The sequence below is a fragment of the Hypomesus transpacificus genome, unplaced genomic scaffold (assembly GCF_021917145.1).
Source record: "Hypomesus transpacificus isolate Combined female unplaced genomic scaffold, fHypTra1 scaffold_124, whole genome shotgun sequence".
Lineage (NCBI taxonomy): Eukaryota > Metazoa > Chordata > Actinopteri > Osmeriformes > Osmeridae > Hypomesus > Hypomesus transpacificus.
Window position 1 is genome coordinate 199,824 of NW_025813703.1, and position 18,506 is coordinate 218,329.

At 42.7% G+C, this 18,506-nt stretch overlaps 2 protein-coding genes across 3 annotated transcripts; one reads left to right on the top strand and one right to left on the bottom strand.

Annotated features, from left to right (window-relative positions):
- Nucleotides 1–22: 22 nt before the first annotated feature.
- Nucleotides 23–3,283, top strand: si:ch211-199g17.9 (uncharacterized protein LOC108180085 homolog). Its single transcript, XM_047050567.1, has 7 exons — nucleotides 23–226; nucleotides 411–458; nucleotides 552–611; nucleotides 845–919; nucleotides 1,398–1,445; nucleotides 1,534–2,504; nucleotides 2,741–3,283. Exons 1-6 carry the CDS (start codon nucleotides 211–213, stop codon nucleotides 1,590–1,592), a joined length of 306 nt encoding a protein of 101 aa, XP_046906523.1. The 5' UTR covers nucleotides 23–210; the 3' UTR covers nucleotides 1,593–2,504; nucleotides 2,741–3,283.
- An 88-nt stretch (nucleotides 3,284–3,371) lies between these two features.
- fam83hb (family with sequence similarity 83 member Hb) lies at nucleotides 3,372–15,280 on the bottom strand. Of its 2 annotated transcripts, XM_047050565.1 has the most exons (9): nucleotides 15,013–15,280; nucleotides 14,074–14,154; nucleotides 10,576–10,737; nucleotides 10,058–10,390; nucleotides 9,143–9,307; nucleotides 8,741–8,865; nucleotides 8,052–8,621; nucleotides 5,448–7,773; nucleotides 3,372–4,929 (listed from the first exon to the last, which is right to left on the bottom strand). In XM_047050565.1, the coding sequence occupies exons 3-9, from the start codon at nucleotides 10,699–10,701 to the stop codon at nucleotides 4,909–4,911; spliced, it is 3,666 nt and encodes a 1,221-aa protein (XP_046906521.1). In that variant the 5' UTR covers nucleotides 10,702–10,737; nucleotides 14,074–14,154; nucleotides 15,013–15,280; the 3' UTR covers nucleotides 3,372–4,908. The 2 variants fall into 2 exon arrangements, with proteins under 2 accessions (XP_046906521.1, XP_046906520.1); XM_047050564.1 differs by lacking the exon at nucleotides 14,074–14,154 and having other exon boundaries at nucleotides 15,013–15,279.
- Nucleotides 15,281–18,506: the final 3,226 nt, after the last annotated feature.

Consider the following 18,506-nt stretch of genomic DNA (forward strand, 5'->3'; position numbering starts at 1 on the left):
TTTGCCACATGTTCACCTTTTATTTCTCTGGGGAAAATTTCCTTTCGCGAGCTTCGCTGGTTTCTATGGAAAATGCTTACTACGAGACAATGTAATTTCTGCATGGCGAGCGTGAGACCGTTTTGGCGCCGTTAATAAGAGTACGTTAGTACTAGCAGCTATTAACGCTCAACCTAAATTAGGGTTAACTACTGTCAAACCAGTCTAAATATGAGTTTTTCGTCAGGTAAGACATAATAACAATGTAGGTATCTTTTCAAATGTTAGTCTACTACTGTAGCAAGTTATCATACTTCTGTAGCACTTGCTATTGTACAGTAGCCTTCTAACCAAGACACAGTAGGCATAGCTACTGTATGCAACACATTACGTTAGCACATATGCTGTTATTCATTTAAATGTTTTAACAGGTTCGTCCTTTAACATTGAGGATATTATGAAACCTCCCATGATTGAAGGTAGTATATTTGACAACATTTATCTTGCCACTTGGAAAAAACACATATTGCTCCTTACAGCTTCAATCTAATTGGTTTTCTGACTCCACACAGGTGCTGATGGAAAACCTAAAGTTGAGCAGCTAATGACCAAACTCAGAATGCTGCAACAAGGTAAGATCTTGAAACAATTTGTCAGAACATTTCTTCAATATGTATTCTTTATTCCATTGCAAATTTAAATATTCTCGAGAACTCAACAAAAGCCACAAAAACACATGGCAGTCCTGGCAATAGGCTATGATGATGACACATAGCTAGTTAGAATTATCATCAAGTAGCCTAATCAACTGGTATTTTATGTTCATGTGAAATGCCATGCACGGGTGTTTTTGCCTCTCTCAAAGGAAATAGGGTTCTGGAGGATGAGTTAAAGGAGGCCCAGTCAACCAACGATTCCCTGCAACTGGAGCTGGACAGTGGTATGATATATATATATATATACATATATATATATACATATATATATATAACCGGGAATACTATACATTCATATAGGCTAATAACGGAATTATTAATAAGTTTAACTTATTAAGGTCTATACATGATGTTAACATGATGTGGGGTCAGATGGCTGAGTGGTTAGAGAGTCTGGCTATTAATCCGAGGGTTGTTGGTTCGTGCCAAATGACGTTGTGTCTTTGGGCAAGGCACTTCACCCTACTTGCCTCGGGGGAATGTCCCTGTACTTACTGCAAGTCGCTCTGGATAAGAGTGTCTGTTTAATGACTAAATGTAAATGTTAAACCACACTGAACTGTTTTTGAATAACGTTTGAAGAAAGTAGGTATGATACAAGCTACATGCAATAATATGAATAACATCAGCTCAGTTACCTACTGTAAGCCAAGACGTGATGGGCAGTGACAGTCGTTCTCTCATATTTTCCACTTATTACAGTGCAGACAAAGGCTTACCAACTGGAGGGAATCCATAAAGAGACAGATGGTAGATGAATTTCCCTTATTGACTTAACTATAGCATACACTGGAGCATTTTTAGCATAGTTAATGATAATATTCTGTATTTTTCCCAGAGTCATGCAGGGTCCTGCAGTTCCAGTGTGAGGAGATTGAGCAGGACACCAATAGGTGAACACCTGCAGCTGAGATAACTGGTCCAGTAGGGATACTGTGACTGACAAGGTGGCAGACAAATACAGTTTTGTATCTCAACACTAGATGGCAGCATACCTCAATGCAGGCTGTTTAGTGAGGTTCATAAGATGCAAAAAAAAGAAACTTAGATCTGTGGTTACATGTACACGTACAGTGGTTTAAGCCATTTAATTAAGCCAATATTTCTTCAACAAAAGGCAGGTAAGGTAGGTTTTGCAAACCCAGAAACTTTGTCTTGGTTTGGAAAGGATTCAAACCAAAATATTTTACCCCCTCCCTTCAAAGCCACTCACCCAAAACATATGCACAAACTGCCTAACTACTGCCGGGAGGTAGGCAGGTAGACAGGAAAGTAGCCTGTCCAATGGTCAAAATAATTGGTTGTGTTTATTACAGTCCTGCTACGCCCACATATATCAGGATTGATTTAATCTTACTGTCAAATCTTTATATGAATTGGTTCCTATTAGGATGTGGATTCCAGGCAACAGGGCAAAACATGCTTCCCAACAACCAAAGCCTGCCTTTAAGACAGACAGACATGTCCTGAGTGTGTGTGTATGTCCAGACATTTACAGCTGAACAGGAACAGTGAGGGCCTGGTGGAGCAGTACAGGTGTCAGATCCAAGAAGCCAAGCTTAAACGCAGGAAACAACGGTAGAATACCTAATGCACATGAGTACTTGTATAAAGGGTAAACAGATCACATTGAGTTTTATTTACATGCCAATTTGCAGTCATAAACTTGTATTTAAAGTCCATTTTAGGAAACTTACCTACAGTTCAGATACTTCGACTAAAAAACGTTTTGATATTTCTTGAAGGATGAGGTTTGAAAACCAACTTCAGCAGCTGATAGAACAGCACAAGAGTCTACACTCAGTCTTTGTGAGTTTGTCTGTTGATTTACTCTTTTGCTGTGATGACCACTTAAATGTTAAACGTCAGCCCCTCTCTCAGTCCTCGCCCATCAGTGTTCCTTGTATGGAATAGGCTACATCTAAACTACTTCCTACCAACTTGTTGACTTACCAAGCATCTTCACTGCTGAATACCTGAGGGCCTGTCCCTTGTGTAGTTTTGCTTTGAATGGATTTCTTCTCTTCAATGATAACCCCGTACAGACCACCGAGAGACTGCCAACTGAAATAGAGACTGTAGAAAACACCCGGTCTCATCTGCTGACGGCTGGTATGGTCCTGTTTACAATGTATCTCTGCGTAATGTCTTGGAATGAAGTTTCTGTGTCTGTGATTTCTGACACTTTCTTGGTTTTGTTTGTAGAGCAGCTAAAGTTGCTTCAACTACGCCACCTACAGGAGGAGCTGGATGAGCTTACAAAACAAACGTAGCCAGAGGCAGGAGTAAGGAAGACTGCGTATGTTTAAAATCACACATATCTGCTTCCTCTTTTTGTTACACTTTAGAGATACCATCCTTTAGTGATCAAATATGTTGTGTTTTATGGGATCATTTTGTAGCGTGAAAGATTTCAAGCAATATACCAATTTAGATTAGCATGTTTCAGAAAAGCATAGGAAGTCTTTGTCTCTTTGGAGCAGACAATACTTACTGGCTTCCTGAAAAAGGGATTCCACACACCTCGGTTAGATTTTGTGAAGAACATGATTGTTTATCTTTACAAAACCTTCATGAACATGTCAACTTGTACGATATCTAAAACAGCTTTTCAGACTGGAAAATATTTTTTTAATTATTACAACAAAGGACAATGTTGACAACACAACACCCAAGTGCATTTTGTAGTCACCATTACTTTCATAAAGATTTAATGAAAGACAAGCAGGACATCATAAGACATCATTCATCAGCAGTTTTTTAAAGGAACAGAATTTCCCTGTGCAAAATCATCTTTATTCCAGTTTTCTTATGACCAACCCCATGTAGAAAAACACAAAGCACTTTAAGAGCAAAGCTCAGGTGATCATCTGTTATTAACAGCCCTTGGTATAATGGAAAAACAATATGTACACTAATATCCATATGAAGAATAATCCACAACAAATTGTAAAAACTAAAACATAGTTTTGTTTTTGCTGTACCCAACAATATTCGCCAACTATGAGCACCAATGTACCGTTTATTGTGGAAACAGTTTGGGATCCAGGCTAATGTTCTGACAAAAAATAGTACATGTATTTGGCTTAGTTATGGTTGACAAAGATAAACAGGTTAGCAATCCCACTGAAGGTGCAGGAGTTTAACAACTTACACTAGTCATTATGAACTCTATCTAATACTGTGAAAATGGCCATCCTTCCTCTCCCATAATTGTAATGAATGGTTATTGCCCAGAGGGGAAAAGGGTGTGTGCATATTTTAAAGTATTTGAACAGATCTAACCTTTCTTTGCGACTGATTTTAGATGTACTTTTATCAGACTGTTACATTTATAATAAATAAAAGTTATTTCAGATTCTAGATCAGGTCAATTCTGTACCGAGGTATGGGCAATTTTACCTGCAATCACCTCTCCTGCCCCAGGCTGCCTCGCCTCGCCCCTCCCTGAACGCTTGTTTAGATTGTCTACCATGAGGAGTGGGGCCACACCTTAACAACACAGTACATACCACTCTTAACAGGCTAAAGTTCACTCTGGGCTCATTAAACTAGGTATAAAGAAACATCGTTTAGTCATCGCTTTAAAAGGCTACTACAGTGTGTCTGTGTGCCTGAAGTATTCCTTTGAATGCCTTCAACGTCTTAATAAAATTAAAATGTACATATTTTTTCTCCTGAACTCTGTCTCACTTGACTTCATTCTTCTATCTTGGGCTTAAAAAAGGAGTAAGTACACCTTATGATTTTGGTAAGGCTTCAGAAAACAGTTTCAACATCACTTTCCAATTTTGTTCAACAAACACAGCTCTGGAAACAGACTGGGCATGTGCATTTTTGTACAGGCATGTTGCTTGGGTGGGAATGTGTTCAGAAGGACGTGCACTTATTCACTCTTTTCCTCCCATAAATGTATGAGTGTAAGTTTGCCTACCGTTCCTGCTTGATACCATAAATGGTAAAAGTGACAAGGATGGAGTTCAGTTTGGCACGCCTATGGGAACAGTCCAAACATGGAATCATGTTTTGGTTTTCTCAGGTTACTTTTTATAGTTTGTCTTTTCAATCATTAATACTCATGCATGCGTTAATCCAGGAAGGCTGAGGCCCAGATGTGCTTGAGTTGTGTTCTGCGGCGTATGTGTTTGGCACATGTGGAATAGTCAGGTTCTCACACACACAGCTTCTCCACAAAGGTCTCCTCCAACTTTAGTTATCCCAGGTTATTCCCCATCTGTTAACAGAACAACAGGAATGCCAGTGAGTGATACAGGATCTGACTTCCCCTCCCAATCCTCCTTATCTGTCCTCCACCTCCCATACTATATTTAGTAAGCAGTTCTAGAATATATCATCCTATGGGGTGACACCAAATAAATATATGACCACTTCAAAAAACACCCACACAATAAAAATCAAATGACTCACTAAAACAGAATAATTTATTACTACAATTATTATTGTTCAATATGAATTCTTGCGGTGAATTTTTAAAGAAAACAAATAAATAGAAGAAGAAGCAAATGTTTTAAGCACTTGTGTATTATAGTTTTTTTACTTTCTGACATTAACATTACTGCAAACACTTTAGTGCACCTATACAGTTTACTGTGAGCTGTATTTTAAAATAGTCTGCCATTTGAAGTTGGTCTTAATGGGTTTTTACCCTTCTCTTTACTCTACCCTGCACCACCAATCTCCTCCCTCTATTTCGCCTAACCTGCAAACCTCTTCCTTGCTGCGAAATAGTACCTCAAAGCGGCTGTAGACCTTCTTCTCCTTCCTCATGCTCTCAATCCTTTGCAACAGTCCCTCTCTCTCCTGGGGATTAGACTGAGGTCTCAGGAACCGGTTTTTCTTTATTGAGGGCTGTCTTTCCAACTTCTTCTCCTCGTCACTCCCTTTCTCCCCACCACTCGCCTCCTCTCGCTCCAGACGGTTCTTCTGACTGTTGGCTGAGATCTGCTCCAGGATGACCTTTGTGTCGTCTCTCAGGTTGCTGCTGAACAAAACAGAGCTGCCGGTGGTTTGGTAGCGCGATGGACCTACTTTTGATGTGGCTTTGTGATTGGTTGTTGAGGTGGTGTCTTTAGCAGGTGGGCTCAAAGGTCTTCCAGACTCCTCGGAGGACTCCTGAACAGTACTCATACTCTTGTCCTCCACAACGGAAGCAATGGTGGTGGTTTTCTTATCTTTTGGCCCGAGGAATCCTTTCAGTCTTTGCGTCTGCTTCTTTAGGAAGTCTAGCGGTTTCCCATCTGCTTTGCCGTCTCCTCCGACCCCAAGCGTGTTGAGAGAGGTATTAGAACCTGTGGTCTTTTGAATCCCCTCCTTGGACTCGGCCTTTGCCATGCTGGAGGAGCTGAGGGAGCGGATCTTCTTCAGCTCGCTCTTCTCCGTGTCAGTGGCGTCCGTGGTCAGGACCTTCTCGTCGCAGGAGACACGGCGCAAGCTGGAGGTCTTTGAAGGCTTGAACGTTTCTCTCTTGAAGAACTTCGGTGAGGGGAAGGGCTTCAGAGTCCTGGTGGGCTCCTTCAGAGCGTCTGACTCTTCTTTCTGAGCTGGGGTATTCTCAGTACTCTTGTGCCTGGCTATGAAAGGTTTGGCTGTGATCACGGGTGGTTTGGTAGATGTGAATGAAAGTTTACGAATCAGCCCCACCGGTTTGCTTTCAACCTCTGGCTTCAGTGGTTCTGTCTCTGGTGGAGTGACTGTGATGGCAGTTTTAGGCACCGTGGTGTCAGATAGGTCCGTTTTTGGGGGGACAGGGTCTGGGCCTTTGAGAGTAACCTTGGGAGGCTGTGAGTGAGACAGGTCGCTTTTGGAGGCAGGTTCTGGATTATTTAACCCTGACTCTGTCACGACCTTTGAGGCCTTTCTCTTGGCTGCCAGCTCTTGGAAGTACTGAAGTCGACTTGCTGGATCGTTCATGTTCGTGTATGAGGGCTCAGGATTTTGCGTCTCTGTTGTGAGTGGTTTTGGGGGTTCCCAGACATTTAAAGGGTTCTTAGGCACTTCATGTATGCTTTTGGGGGGGTCCTCTTGAATCGCACTCTCTTTATTCCCTCGTGTTTTGTCATCTTCTTTCTCCTTCTCTTCTGTTTTTTTCCTCCAATCATAGGGTTCCCGGGACAAAGACCTCCTCTTTTCTAAGATTTGTGCAACAATAGAGGAAGTGCGGATTGGGTTGCTTTCCTCATCTTCCTCAGTGGCTGGTTGGAGGCCAAGGCCACTGTTGTGTGTCTCCATCTTGGAGGAGGAGAAGATTAGAGAGGAGCGCAGACGAGAACTTCGCTGTAGGAGTGGATTGAGGCGCGTACGGAAAGACTCGTGTCTGGAGAGTATGCTATCCGGAGCTTCATTCATCTCCACATCTACTCCCACTTCCCGGGGTTTCCCTTGCTCTCTCTCTTTTTGTCTCTCAGCCGCTCTCTCTGCTGCCGTGGAGGTTGGAGCATTGTTGTTGTCTGGCAGGATGGGCTTGCCAAAGCGTGGCCTCAGAGGCTCTGGTCTGGACTTCAAGAAGCTTGAAGGCTCCTTCATACCGAAGCGGGGTGCAGAGTCCTCTGGGCCAGCGTGCTGCTGGGTTTGTTGGGGGTCTTCAAATGCATCGCCTCCCATAGGCAGGGGTAGGCCCTCTTCACCATCCTCACAGGTGCTCAGGAAGGAATGGATCCTCCAGTTCCTAAGCCCATCCTTGGCGTCGGGGCTCCGCTCCGGATCTGCTGATGTTGGGAACACCTGCTTCTCTGGTGGGTGGAGCTGGGTGGGGGAGCTCTGGCAGGCATACGGCTGGCCCACAGTGGGCCTTTTGTGGGTTGATCCTTCCCCATATCTCCCTGCAACTGGGGGTTGTGTGTTTCCCGGGTCGTGTCTCAGGTCCTCAGAGGAAAAGATGTTACGAGCGTAGTCCCCGTGAGGAGGGGGCTCTGGGTCTGAGGGGAATCCTGGGTCAGAGTACTGCTCTATAGGAAGGTGAGAGGCAGAACCACGGAGTCTATCGTAGTGTTCGTGGCCAGAGCCAGGACCTAAACCTGACCCCCCGCCATGGTGGTAGCGGCTCGACTGGCTTTGTTCTCTGCAAAAAGGAAAATGAGAATGATTTTGTTTATTGTGTGTTGGAAGATTTCAACTGTATTTACTTTTAGTCATATCAGAGATGGGTATAGTTCTGTAGTAGAGCATTTGACTGCAGATCAAGAGGTTAAAAGTTGAAAATGACTTAAGTCACTTTGGATAAATGTGACCGCTAATACATTATATCCTCTATGATTATCACATTCCCAATAAGGTACTAATCAGTGGAATAGGACAACTAAAAATAAATGAAACCCATAAACAACAGAAGGTCCCGACCTTTGGTGGTGCTGCTCGGTCTCCTCCAGGTTGTTCATAACTCTCTGCTTCATGTACTGTCTGGAGGATGAGTAGATTTCCTGGGTGCCCTCTGCATAGCTGTGTCTCTTGTAGGCACTGGCACTGGCACTCATCTCTATCTGCCTGGACACCATGGAGCGGCCCTGCTCCAGGAACGACTGCTGCTGCCGGAATTGCTGCGATGCTGCAAACTTCCCAATGGTTATTCCTGCCCCGGGATCCATGGAGTGACGAAAGATGTCATCTCTTCGGAATTGAAGAGCAGAGTTACGGCCAGAATCACCAAAGGGGTACATGGGTAGTTCTGGTTGTCGCAGGTAACCATGGGGATTCCTTGTGGATTGAGTTCTTTTCAGACCGAACTGGTTGCTATAGTAACTGCTGGTGCTGCCAGTCTCTGAGGACGAGTGGGGCACGAGGGCGTGTTCTGCAGAAAGTGGCTGTGATTGGGCAAACAGGATACGGAACTCTTCATCAAATGTTGTGACAAGCTCTCCCAGGAAGAGGTGGGCAATGCAGCGATGGAGCTTTTCATAAGACCACATAAAACTACAAGACAAAAATGACAGAGGTGTGGTGTTAAGATTATTTATGGCATTTGTAGAAATCATGGGCTAATGGTTGTGTGTGTTTGTATCTCAGGTCAAATATCATCTTTCTTTGCTCACCTGTAGTTTCCACTTAGCACAGCCCTGCAGTCAGCCAATAGGAAGCGGTCCTTCACCTGCCCTTTGAAGGACTTGCCTGTCCTGCAGAAATATGTGACACCTGATACTGTTCGCACGCGCATCATCTGCAAAAGAAACTCAAGTTTTACATTTGTAGATGCCAGGAACAACCAGGGCTGATTAGCAAGGTCAGTTACTGGTGGTGAATGAAACAGGTCTTGCAACCTGTGATGACATTTAGAAAAACTGGTTTGGGTTTAACCAGAAAGTCTTGTCATGGGTAAAAATACCAATATTACTGGTAGAGTATACACAGAACTATAATCATTACAGAAGTCTAATAACCTAGCAATTAAAGTTTTACGTCGTCCCATGACAGTTGAATTGAATGGAAATTCTCACATGAACCATGTCCAGGTTGACTTTGCAGTTGGTCACCATCGCGAAAAAGTGATGGGCATTTTGCTCATCTAATAGAATGTAGACAGGGACATGACGTGCTGCTGCATCCAAAAGGTCAGAAAATATGTCTACATCTGTAAACATGTCCATCACCACAGCAATCACCTGGAGGAAACAGGTTGACAAGCTGATTAGGTAAGGGATGTCACACTTCAGTCAGTCAGTCATTGTTGACCTGTTTGGCTAGTTTTGTTTTCTATTAGTCTATTAAAGAACAACAAGTGCTCTTTGTTTTAAAATTGTATGGACTGTAGGTTGAGAAAATAGTTGCAGTAGCAGCTAAATGGTTACATGGTCCCTAATCATCCTCAGAACAAAATAGCAATAGTGCTACAGATCACCATACCTGTCTGGCAACCTGTATACGTTAAAACACCATGGTTTACGCAGTAAACACACACATTACAGTCCATCCTGTATAGACACAGGGCTGCACACATGGAGAAGACCATGCACACACACCGAGTGCAAACACACACAAGCTGCACAAGCAGACACACGCATACAGGGGAAACACCTGAAGACGTTCCAGAAATGTAGTACAGACAGGGACACTGCCAACCACACCAAAACAGGTCTGACAACTGGTGATGTTTAATTGTTTTCTTAATGGGATTGAGGTTGAGCAGGGTTGAGATGTAGGTGGAGGCAGACAGAAATGAGATGAACAAAACCACTGCCTACCCAATGACATTCGCTGAAATATTTTACAAAAAATTGGGTTTCATATATATTGGCATCCCTTTTATAATACCACCCTCCCATATGTGTTTCTCTCAGGTCATTGAAGTGTTGCTTGAACCCCTGGAGACAGCAGAACCCGGTGCAGGTGTATTTCCGATTCCTTCCACCCACCTGCTGTGCATTCTTAATGAGACGCCTGGCTTGCTCTTTGATACTGGGCATGTTGGGTTCTGAAGGGTTAACCAGCGTCGTCACCTCCGTAGGACCTACAAAGCTGTGCTGCTGCATCGGCCAACCAAGGTCCAGACCCGGGGCGTCCAGGTCAGAGTGCACTGGCCAGTATGTATCTGACGAGCCGTCTGTTCCCAGGGTCCCCTCGTGATAGGAGAGCTGGGGTACAGTCGGGCCCTGGTTAGGGGTCTTAACTGTAGCCTTGATATGCTCAATCTCCGTCTGTGCGAGAAAGTTCACCACGTCTGAGGTTTGAAGGAATTCATAGTAGCCCTGAAAAGAAATATCGAATCTTTAAATATCTCATGGCATTCAGTAAATAATCAGGTCGACATGCATTTTTCTGTATGTATTGTTTTCGGTATTCCCATGCCAACATACAATAATACTGTATACTGTATACTACATACAATAATCTGTAGACTAGATGTCTTTTTGTCAGCCATCCCTGTACCTACCTGCAAGTCATCATCCTCCACCAGAGCGTCGATGGCGAGGCGGTACTCCTCCCGGTAATGGGGGGGCAGATAGTTGGGATCCATGGGGTTGTCCCCCACAGAGGAACTCTGAGAGCGGTGGGCCATGATGTCAGGGGGTGAGAGAAGGTACGGGTTTCAAACCTGTGAATCAGAGGGGGCCTTGTATGATTAGAATGACAAAACTGTCGAGTTACAATACAAAAGGAACACGCCTAGACAACATCCAGGTTACATAAGTCATTGCACATCAGAATCTGAATGGACTTTATTCACCATGTAAGTTCACACAAACAAGGAATTTACTGTGGCAGGAAGGTGCATAAGATAAACATATACTAACTTAAATAGAAAAAGTAGAACAAGTCTAAACAATACTATCCAATGGGAAATATAAAATAAGATGTAAAACAAGAATATAGTGCAAATGACTGTTAGATGCATAGTGGCTAGTAGGCTCGGATAGTAGGCTGTCTGGTCCATTCTCACTAACAGTATTTTTCTAGTAAAAAAAGTTTGTATGGAAAATACTATAGACAGCCTTGAAACACTAAGCCACAACAGATGCACAGTCAATACGGGATCTACAGTTTACAACTACTGGATGTTTATAGCACTTCGACGTAAGAAGTCTTCTGTGTGAACAACCAGATCAATATGCTTGTGTAGAACAAGACATCTCATCAACACTAGTACCTTACTCTCTCATACTGTCCCTTAGGTGGCACAGCAAAACGGAACACTGACAGGTCACACTGGTATACACACTGTCACGCTGTCTCTTTACGTAATGCTGGTATTCTTATGGAGCCAAAGCCATTTTGCTCGGTAATTACACCTCTCTCACACAGCCACATGTTTACATGAATGCATAACTCTTGTCTATCTTCATGTCTAAACCCACACACCAATGGTTCCTGACACCGATGAATGCCACCAACGAAAATGATCACAATCATTGTTTTCATACGTCTAATCCATCAGTGTTCCTTTTTAGAAACTATAATGCTTTTGAGCATGTGGCCCCTTTACACCGGTTAACTGCCACTTCCATGGAGATGTGCATGTGTGAATGATCTCTCAAAATGTTTGGCTGGCTCAACCGTTAAATCACAGAGGTACTTTAATCAATGTAATAGTTGTGATGGATTCATACAGTAAAGAAAATGGAAATCTAATTATTAGAACACCGAGAATGAACCACGACTCCAACTGCCATAAGTGCTGACATTATGTGGATGGGAGGAACATGTGGAGATAAACAAAGGAGGAAAATGTGAGAGAAAGAAAAGGACAAGGGTGAGGGAAAAAAAAGCTGTGTAGACAGGTTAAGCCATGTTTCTGTTTCTGCTTGAGGCGTGTCAAGCTGCAGGTTTGTACCAAAGTCTCATATGGAAGTATGAGATAGAAATGAGTTTGTGTATCAGTGCCATTTTATGAGTACAGCAAGACTGAACTATTGTGACATCGATATGGGCTCCAACAACCCCGGAGCTACAGTCTGTAGAGTTGGCGTACTAATAATTGTTTCCTGGAAGTGAATCTGACAAAGTAGGTAGATAGTTGCTCTTCTGAGAATGGTCTAGGTTGAAAGTGTGAACTGTGTGAGTGAAGTAGAAGGTGTTTTTATAACTTTACGTTTGGTAACATCTGGAACAGTACTGCTGGAACATGGTTGGTGTAGTCTGAATGTATGTGAAAAAGGCAGGAAGTGTTTGTCCCTGTTTGGTTAATCGCCATGGAAACGTGGTTTGGTCTGAAATATAACTGTGGTTTGTGTGTGTGTGTGTGTTCACTTGTATGAGGTATTGTGAAATGTTTATCAGATGTGTGATTATACGTTTTTGTGAATATCCATGCACACCTTAAGCACCTAGTAAATATAGTTTATGGTACAATGGTTTAACCCTTCCCTTGCGTCAAAGACAGAGAAGTCTTTTTCAATAGCATGGTGACTCACCAGCTAGCCTGTGAGGCTAAATGTTACATCCTGCACCCCAATGTGAGTCATCGGTTAGGGTAGACCAGTGGCTAACATTCTGTTCCATGACTCCCAGCATTGCTGCCTAGTGGCTATAAATGGCAACCATTTGGAATTCTCATCTGATTGTTTTCTGCTTAATTAATGGCTAGAATTAGGCTACATTTTTCCATCAACAATAAAAATAGTTGAGCTATTATTATTTGTAATTGTTATTTTGTTAAATAGGACCCGAAGAAGTTGATAGTGTTGAACATAACAGTACAAGATACATATGAAGTGAAGAGATGCACAGCATTCATATGAATTTGACAATATACTGAAAATGTGTAGTAAATCTATGTACATGCTACTACATGCTGTAATCTAAGTGCAGCTATTACAGCATACGTATAGTAAACCTGTCAAATCTCTACATCAGCTTGTCTCAATCCTGGTCTTCTAGATCTCCTGCCCTGCATGTTTTACATGTTTCCCTCTTCCAATACACCTGGTTCATCTGAACGGGTCATTATCCACCTCAGCAGAAGCCCGACATCTAAAACATGCAGGGCAGGAGGTCCTGAGGAGCAGGATTGAGACAAGCTGCTCTAGACCACCTGCTAGCCCATCACTTGAAAGAACAGCGATGACACTCCCCCTGTCAATGTCTTCCACTTCATCTGCCCACAAGAAAACATTCCATCATATGTAGTCATTTAGCAGAGGCTCTTATCCAGAGCGACTTACAGTAAGTACAGGGACATTCTCTTGAGGCAAGTAGGGTGAAGTGCCTTACCTAAGGACACAACGTTATCCCGCATGGCCGGGAATCGAACCGACAACCTTTTGATTAATAGCCCGATCCACTAACCACTCAGCCATCTGACTCCATCTGACCACTCAGCCATCTGACACAAAAGATTCAAACCAAACAAGCTGTTTTGTTGTTACAGCAACTATGTCAGAACTTGTCATGACTTAATGGATGTTTTAGTGTAGAAATGAGCTAGCCTGTTTTGATACAGGCATGACAACAAACTTAACCAGTTCAAACATTAATCCAGTCGGTATAAAGCAAAAGAAACACACAAACTTCCACTGACGCTTGGGTTCACAGTTGCCCAACAATCTTTCACTCACGAGCAAACGGCTCATTCTCAACATTCCTGTGTGAACGCTGAGAGCATGAGAGAAACACAGGGAGCTTCTCTATCTGTCTCTACACGTAAATCAGTAACTGAAGAGACACTGTCTCACCAACTCTCCTTCTCCTGCACACACTCGTACACAACAGTACACATTCACGCGTACACTCTATTACACCCATATGCACTAACACAGCTCATGAAACCAACTCACAGATTAAGTATACTCTCTAGTGGCATGACACTGTTAGGATGTGTCGGAATACAGTGGGGCAGAGGAGAATACCCCAGGTTTCAAGAGAAGAGCCTGTGGCAAAGATTTCGGTTAGAACTCTCAGTTTCAATGAGACTTCATAAAAGATGAATAGGTACCTGGGTCTAGGTATAGGTATCTATTATCTTCCCATAGATACCTGTTGTCTTTCATCCAAGCTTTAACAGTGGTTCCTTTTTCTGAGGAGACAACGCACTCATAGTAATGCAAATCTCTTTCTTTCTGTCTCTTTCAAACACACAAAACACACACACATATTCACCTCCACGGTGAGACACTACACATGCAAACCGACACTGAAAGATATATAAAGCACACATATCGATAGGATCTGAAAGCATGGAGTTGTTGAATGTGCACTCACACACAAAGTAAGAAGGCAGGACTAGCTTTGTCCAACCACAAATATTTACGCTTCATTTGAACTTTATCGTCATGTCTTTTTACAGACGACAACATTTAAAAGGCAATCTGTAAAAGGATGATAACTGATGAAATCTTAACATTATCTTCAAATACGAATTCAGTCGTCTTCTCAAAGACTCTTTAAAGGGAACGTATTATCTAAAAGTTCTCATTATCTAGATCTGCATGGTCCAAAGTCAAGCCCAGGTACAGGAGAGGACATCCTATACCACAGACTGGGAACTCGTTGCTAATTATGAAAAGGACGAAGAAAAAATTCTTCATAGGTGTTCTTCTTAACGTTCGTGTTATTGGGTTCCAACATTTTCTGTGGTCTATTTAGTCAGTTTCGTAAAGATTGAAGACTGAGAAAAAAATAGGCCTATCCGACTCCTATTGGTTGGCAGCCATAAATGAAAGCAGACGACGAAGAGTAATTGCAGTAAATTATAAGGGAAGCGTGCGTCTTAATAAAGTGGACAGCTATGATATTCTAATTTTTAAAAACACAAACACTTATACATAGAAATATATCTATAGCTTACAACAACAACCAACGAAGTTAATATTTGTGTTCCATTGCCAAATTTATGAGTTGATTTTCCTTTGAGTGTAATTTTCCATTCTCTCACCCTCAACAACTTGCGGATTATTGTCTTGTCTCTCTTTCGTGCCGTTTTCTTCCGCCGTAAACTCCCCGATACTTTCTCCACTGTTGACCCGCGTTGTCTATTCCACAGCCCGTGGCGAGTCACATTCCTTGCATCGTGCGGGACTCCACCCTAAACCTTTCCACAGTCCCGCAACTACGAAACGAGGCTTTCAAGCCTAACCTGCCGATCGCTCTGGCGGCTTTATTTCTTGTCCCCGCTCTCCTGGATAACCAACAAGGAAGAAGCTGAGAAACTCCCTTTGCCAGGCTGTCCCTGAGCTCATTCTAAACTCCTCCCCTATTTGTTGAAAACTAAAACAGAGAACAGCTATTGAATCTTGCTTGAATGTGATGTGCTCCCATGAACTAAGCATGCATGATAGCCATAGGACATTTGGTTGTCCAGCCAACCACAAGTCACAATTAAATGTTATTTGAAACTATTATGGGCCCAAACAGTAGGGTCACTCTTCATGTCCCCCGGCCCGGGGAGTGAATGGCTCTCGGTTTTACCCCAGCAGGGAAAAACAAAAACTGCGGGCCGATTCCCTTATCATGTGCCCCTCAGCTACAGTGAATAGGAAAGGTCTGAATTAAACTGAGTTTTTCTTTAATGATCCAAAGGACTAAAGCTCCATACTGATTCAGTGGTATAGACTTGACATGTCTCACTCCCCAATCAAGTGGACAACGGGATTGGTTCATAGGTTACCCAAGTTCAGAAAGAAGCATGTAAACCATTTTATTGTGTGCTTATGCTTATAGTAAATAACCAGGTGTCCACCACAGTGCTTACAGTCCACTGACAGTGCATGTAGGGATGGAAATTACACACCTTTACTTCATTTCTCACAGACACAGGTGGGGTCACAACTTCATCTACTAAATATAAATGTTCCGGGGTCAGTCGCTCGAAAAACAATCCCGGGAAAACCAGGACGGGTTGCAGCCCTAATTATCATGTACGTTATTATGTATCATTATTATGTACGTTAGTCACTCAAGCATAACATATTGTATCAAAGTGGGGAATCAAGGCATTGCCCACATAATGTCGTTGTTGATGGACCTCTTGTGTGCCCCTAAGACTAAAGGTGGAACAGTCCGTATTAGGGTGTGTGTGTTTGATGTGTCCTTTGTCCTGAGGCGTGTCTTACACACCAGCCACACCCCTCTCCACTGCCTGATATCTAATACACTTACACACACACATTTGCTTACGTGGAAGCATGTGTGTGTTCACCACTGACTCAGGGTTTGTTTCGCGGTTTGGATATCCAACAAGGTACCTCATTACCCTATGTGGCTAACCTATTACACCCACACACTCACTAACACACTTTCTGACATATATTCATGTTTAATAAATGTACTGCAGTATGCTCTTTCAAAGTATATCCATACACTCTTTATACTACAATATATTGTTCATGTGTGCCAGTGCTGATGCTGTAGGCTGTGTGTGTTTGTGTGAGTGTGTTTGTGTGTGTGTGTGTGTACGCATGTATAAGACTGCACTGAGGGTGCAGCCTCTCCGAGGAATGTGCTCAAGGCTTCAAACCACACCCAACGCTTCTTCTCTTGGCTCATGTCGCTCCCCCTCCTCTGCCACCCCATTGGTCCCTGACTCACCTGCCACCCCATTGGTCCCTGACTCACCTGCCAGCAGCAGAGCACACACAGGCCTGAGGATGGGCAGCTGCTACACTCTAGTCTGGACACATCAACACTGGGTAAACCTGGCTGGTGGCCCGCCAACAATCAGTGAGTGGATAGTGAGGAGTGAAGCTGAGATCAGAATCATCAATGTTAGATCATTGTCCCTCGCTCGGCCAGTAGTCCTTTGCTGAACATCACTAGTCTGTCCTTGATATCTTGCATCTTTCAAGTCGTTCAACAATATGAATAGGAAAATGCGTCAGTGTTGTTGAACTATTCTAACAAAGAAACCTCATCATTGAGATGATCCTTAATGCAACTTTGAGTACTCTAGCAGTCAAAAGTGTTATGACAGCAATTTTGATAGAAATTACCTAATTTACTGTAACGCAAAGAGGGTTTGGTATGATGCTGCCAAATGCTGTGGTGGCCATTTCGTCAGGTTGCCACTTACTCGGTGCAAGTTGCCAACTCCGGATCCAGCAAAAGAGCTTCAGACCATCACGCCATGTTTGAAGTTGGTCACACACTGAAGGACTGTCCTTTCTCCTACTCGACGGTGTACAAAAACCCTGCTGGATGAACCAGACTTCAATTTGGATTCATCTGTCGGTGAGATTGTTCCAGTTTTCAGCTGTCCAATGGCAGTGCATCATTACCCATGCAAGCCTCTTTTTCGTATTTATACATCTTTGCTTGGGCTTATTTATTTACTGCCACTTAGACCTGCTGCCCAAATCCTTCACGGCTGTAACAGAATGGTTTATCTGTCGACCTGTGTTTGAAGCTGTTGTCCTGTTAGACACCTAAAAAACAAATGTAGTTGATGCAAGAATCTCTCAGGAAACTTTTCTTGTGCATATGTTGTGGTTGGGGTCTGCCAGAACTCTTACTATCAAAGTGAACAAAGTTAATTTCTATTAACAAAATGCCACTTTTCTTTAGGGTTGGAATGGTCTATCTGTCTTCCTTGGTTAATTTTCTTTTACTTGCCATTATGATAGCAACATTGTTACTTCCTGCTGTTCAATACTGTTCAAATACTGTTAAGATAGTGTAGTAACACAACCCAATCCAACACTGTTTCCATACCAACAGAGGGTTTATAAGTAGTCAACAAAAATTGGCACACTAATTGGAATTGTTACCATCGACTTACAAGGCTTCATTTACTTCACAACAGCTGTAAATTGTGAACCCATTTGTTATTGAAAAATATATTTGTTGTTTAACTGAAATGTACATGACTTCTCTGTTTTTGGTAACTGAAACATATTTATTTACTTATGTTTTACCTTTGGTAGTTTACAACTAACTTTTGTACCATTTCAGACTTGAACTGCAACAATTTAAATGTAAACTGAAAAAATTGAAGTGTTCCCAAACCTTTGACCAGTCTTGGTATCTCTCTCTCTAGCCTTCCAGCATACCAGTATTCCCTTGTGAGCTTTCCCAGAATGCTTTTCTCACATTGTAATTTCACACCTGAGTATAAGGTGACATGCTGGCCTGTGGATGTGGGGTCAGCTTCACACACAGAAACATGTCAGAGCACACAGAGACTGCAGGTATAAATGCATTTTTACTGACCGATTACACCTGAACTATCTGTTCTTAAGTTGTGGCATCTAACTGGTCTCTTTGCAAACATGCAGTCATTGCTTTCTATGCTTTTTACAGCAGAGGACTGGTGTGGGCAGAAGGGTGATCTCAGATGTGTTTAGCGCTAGTATTTAAGCAATGATCTAAGATCAAACCCCGGCTCTGGCCATTGGTCATTTAGGTTAATTTATCTGATGGTCATTCACCAATAAC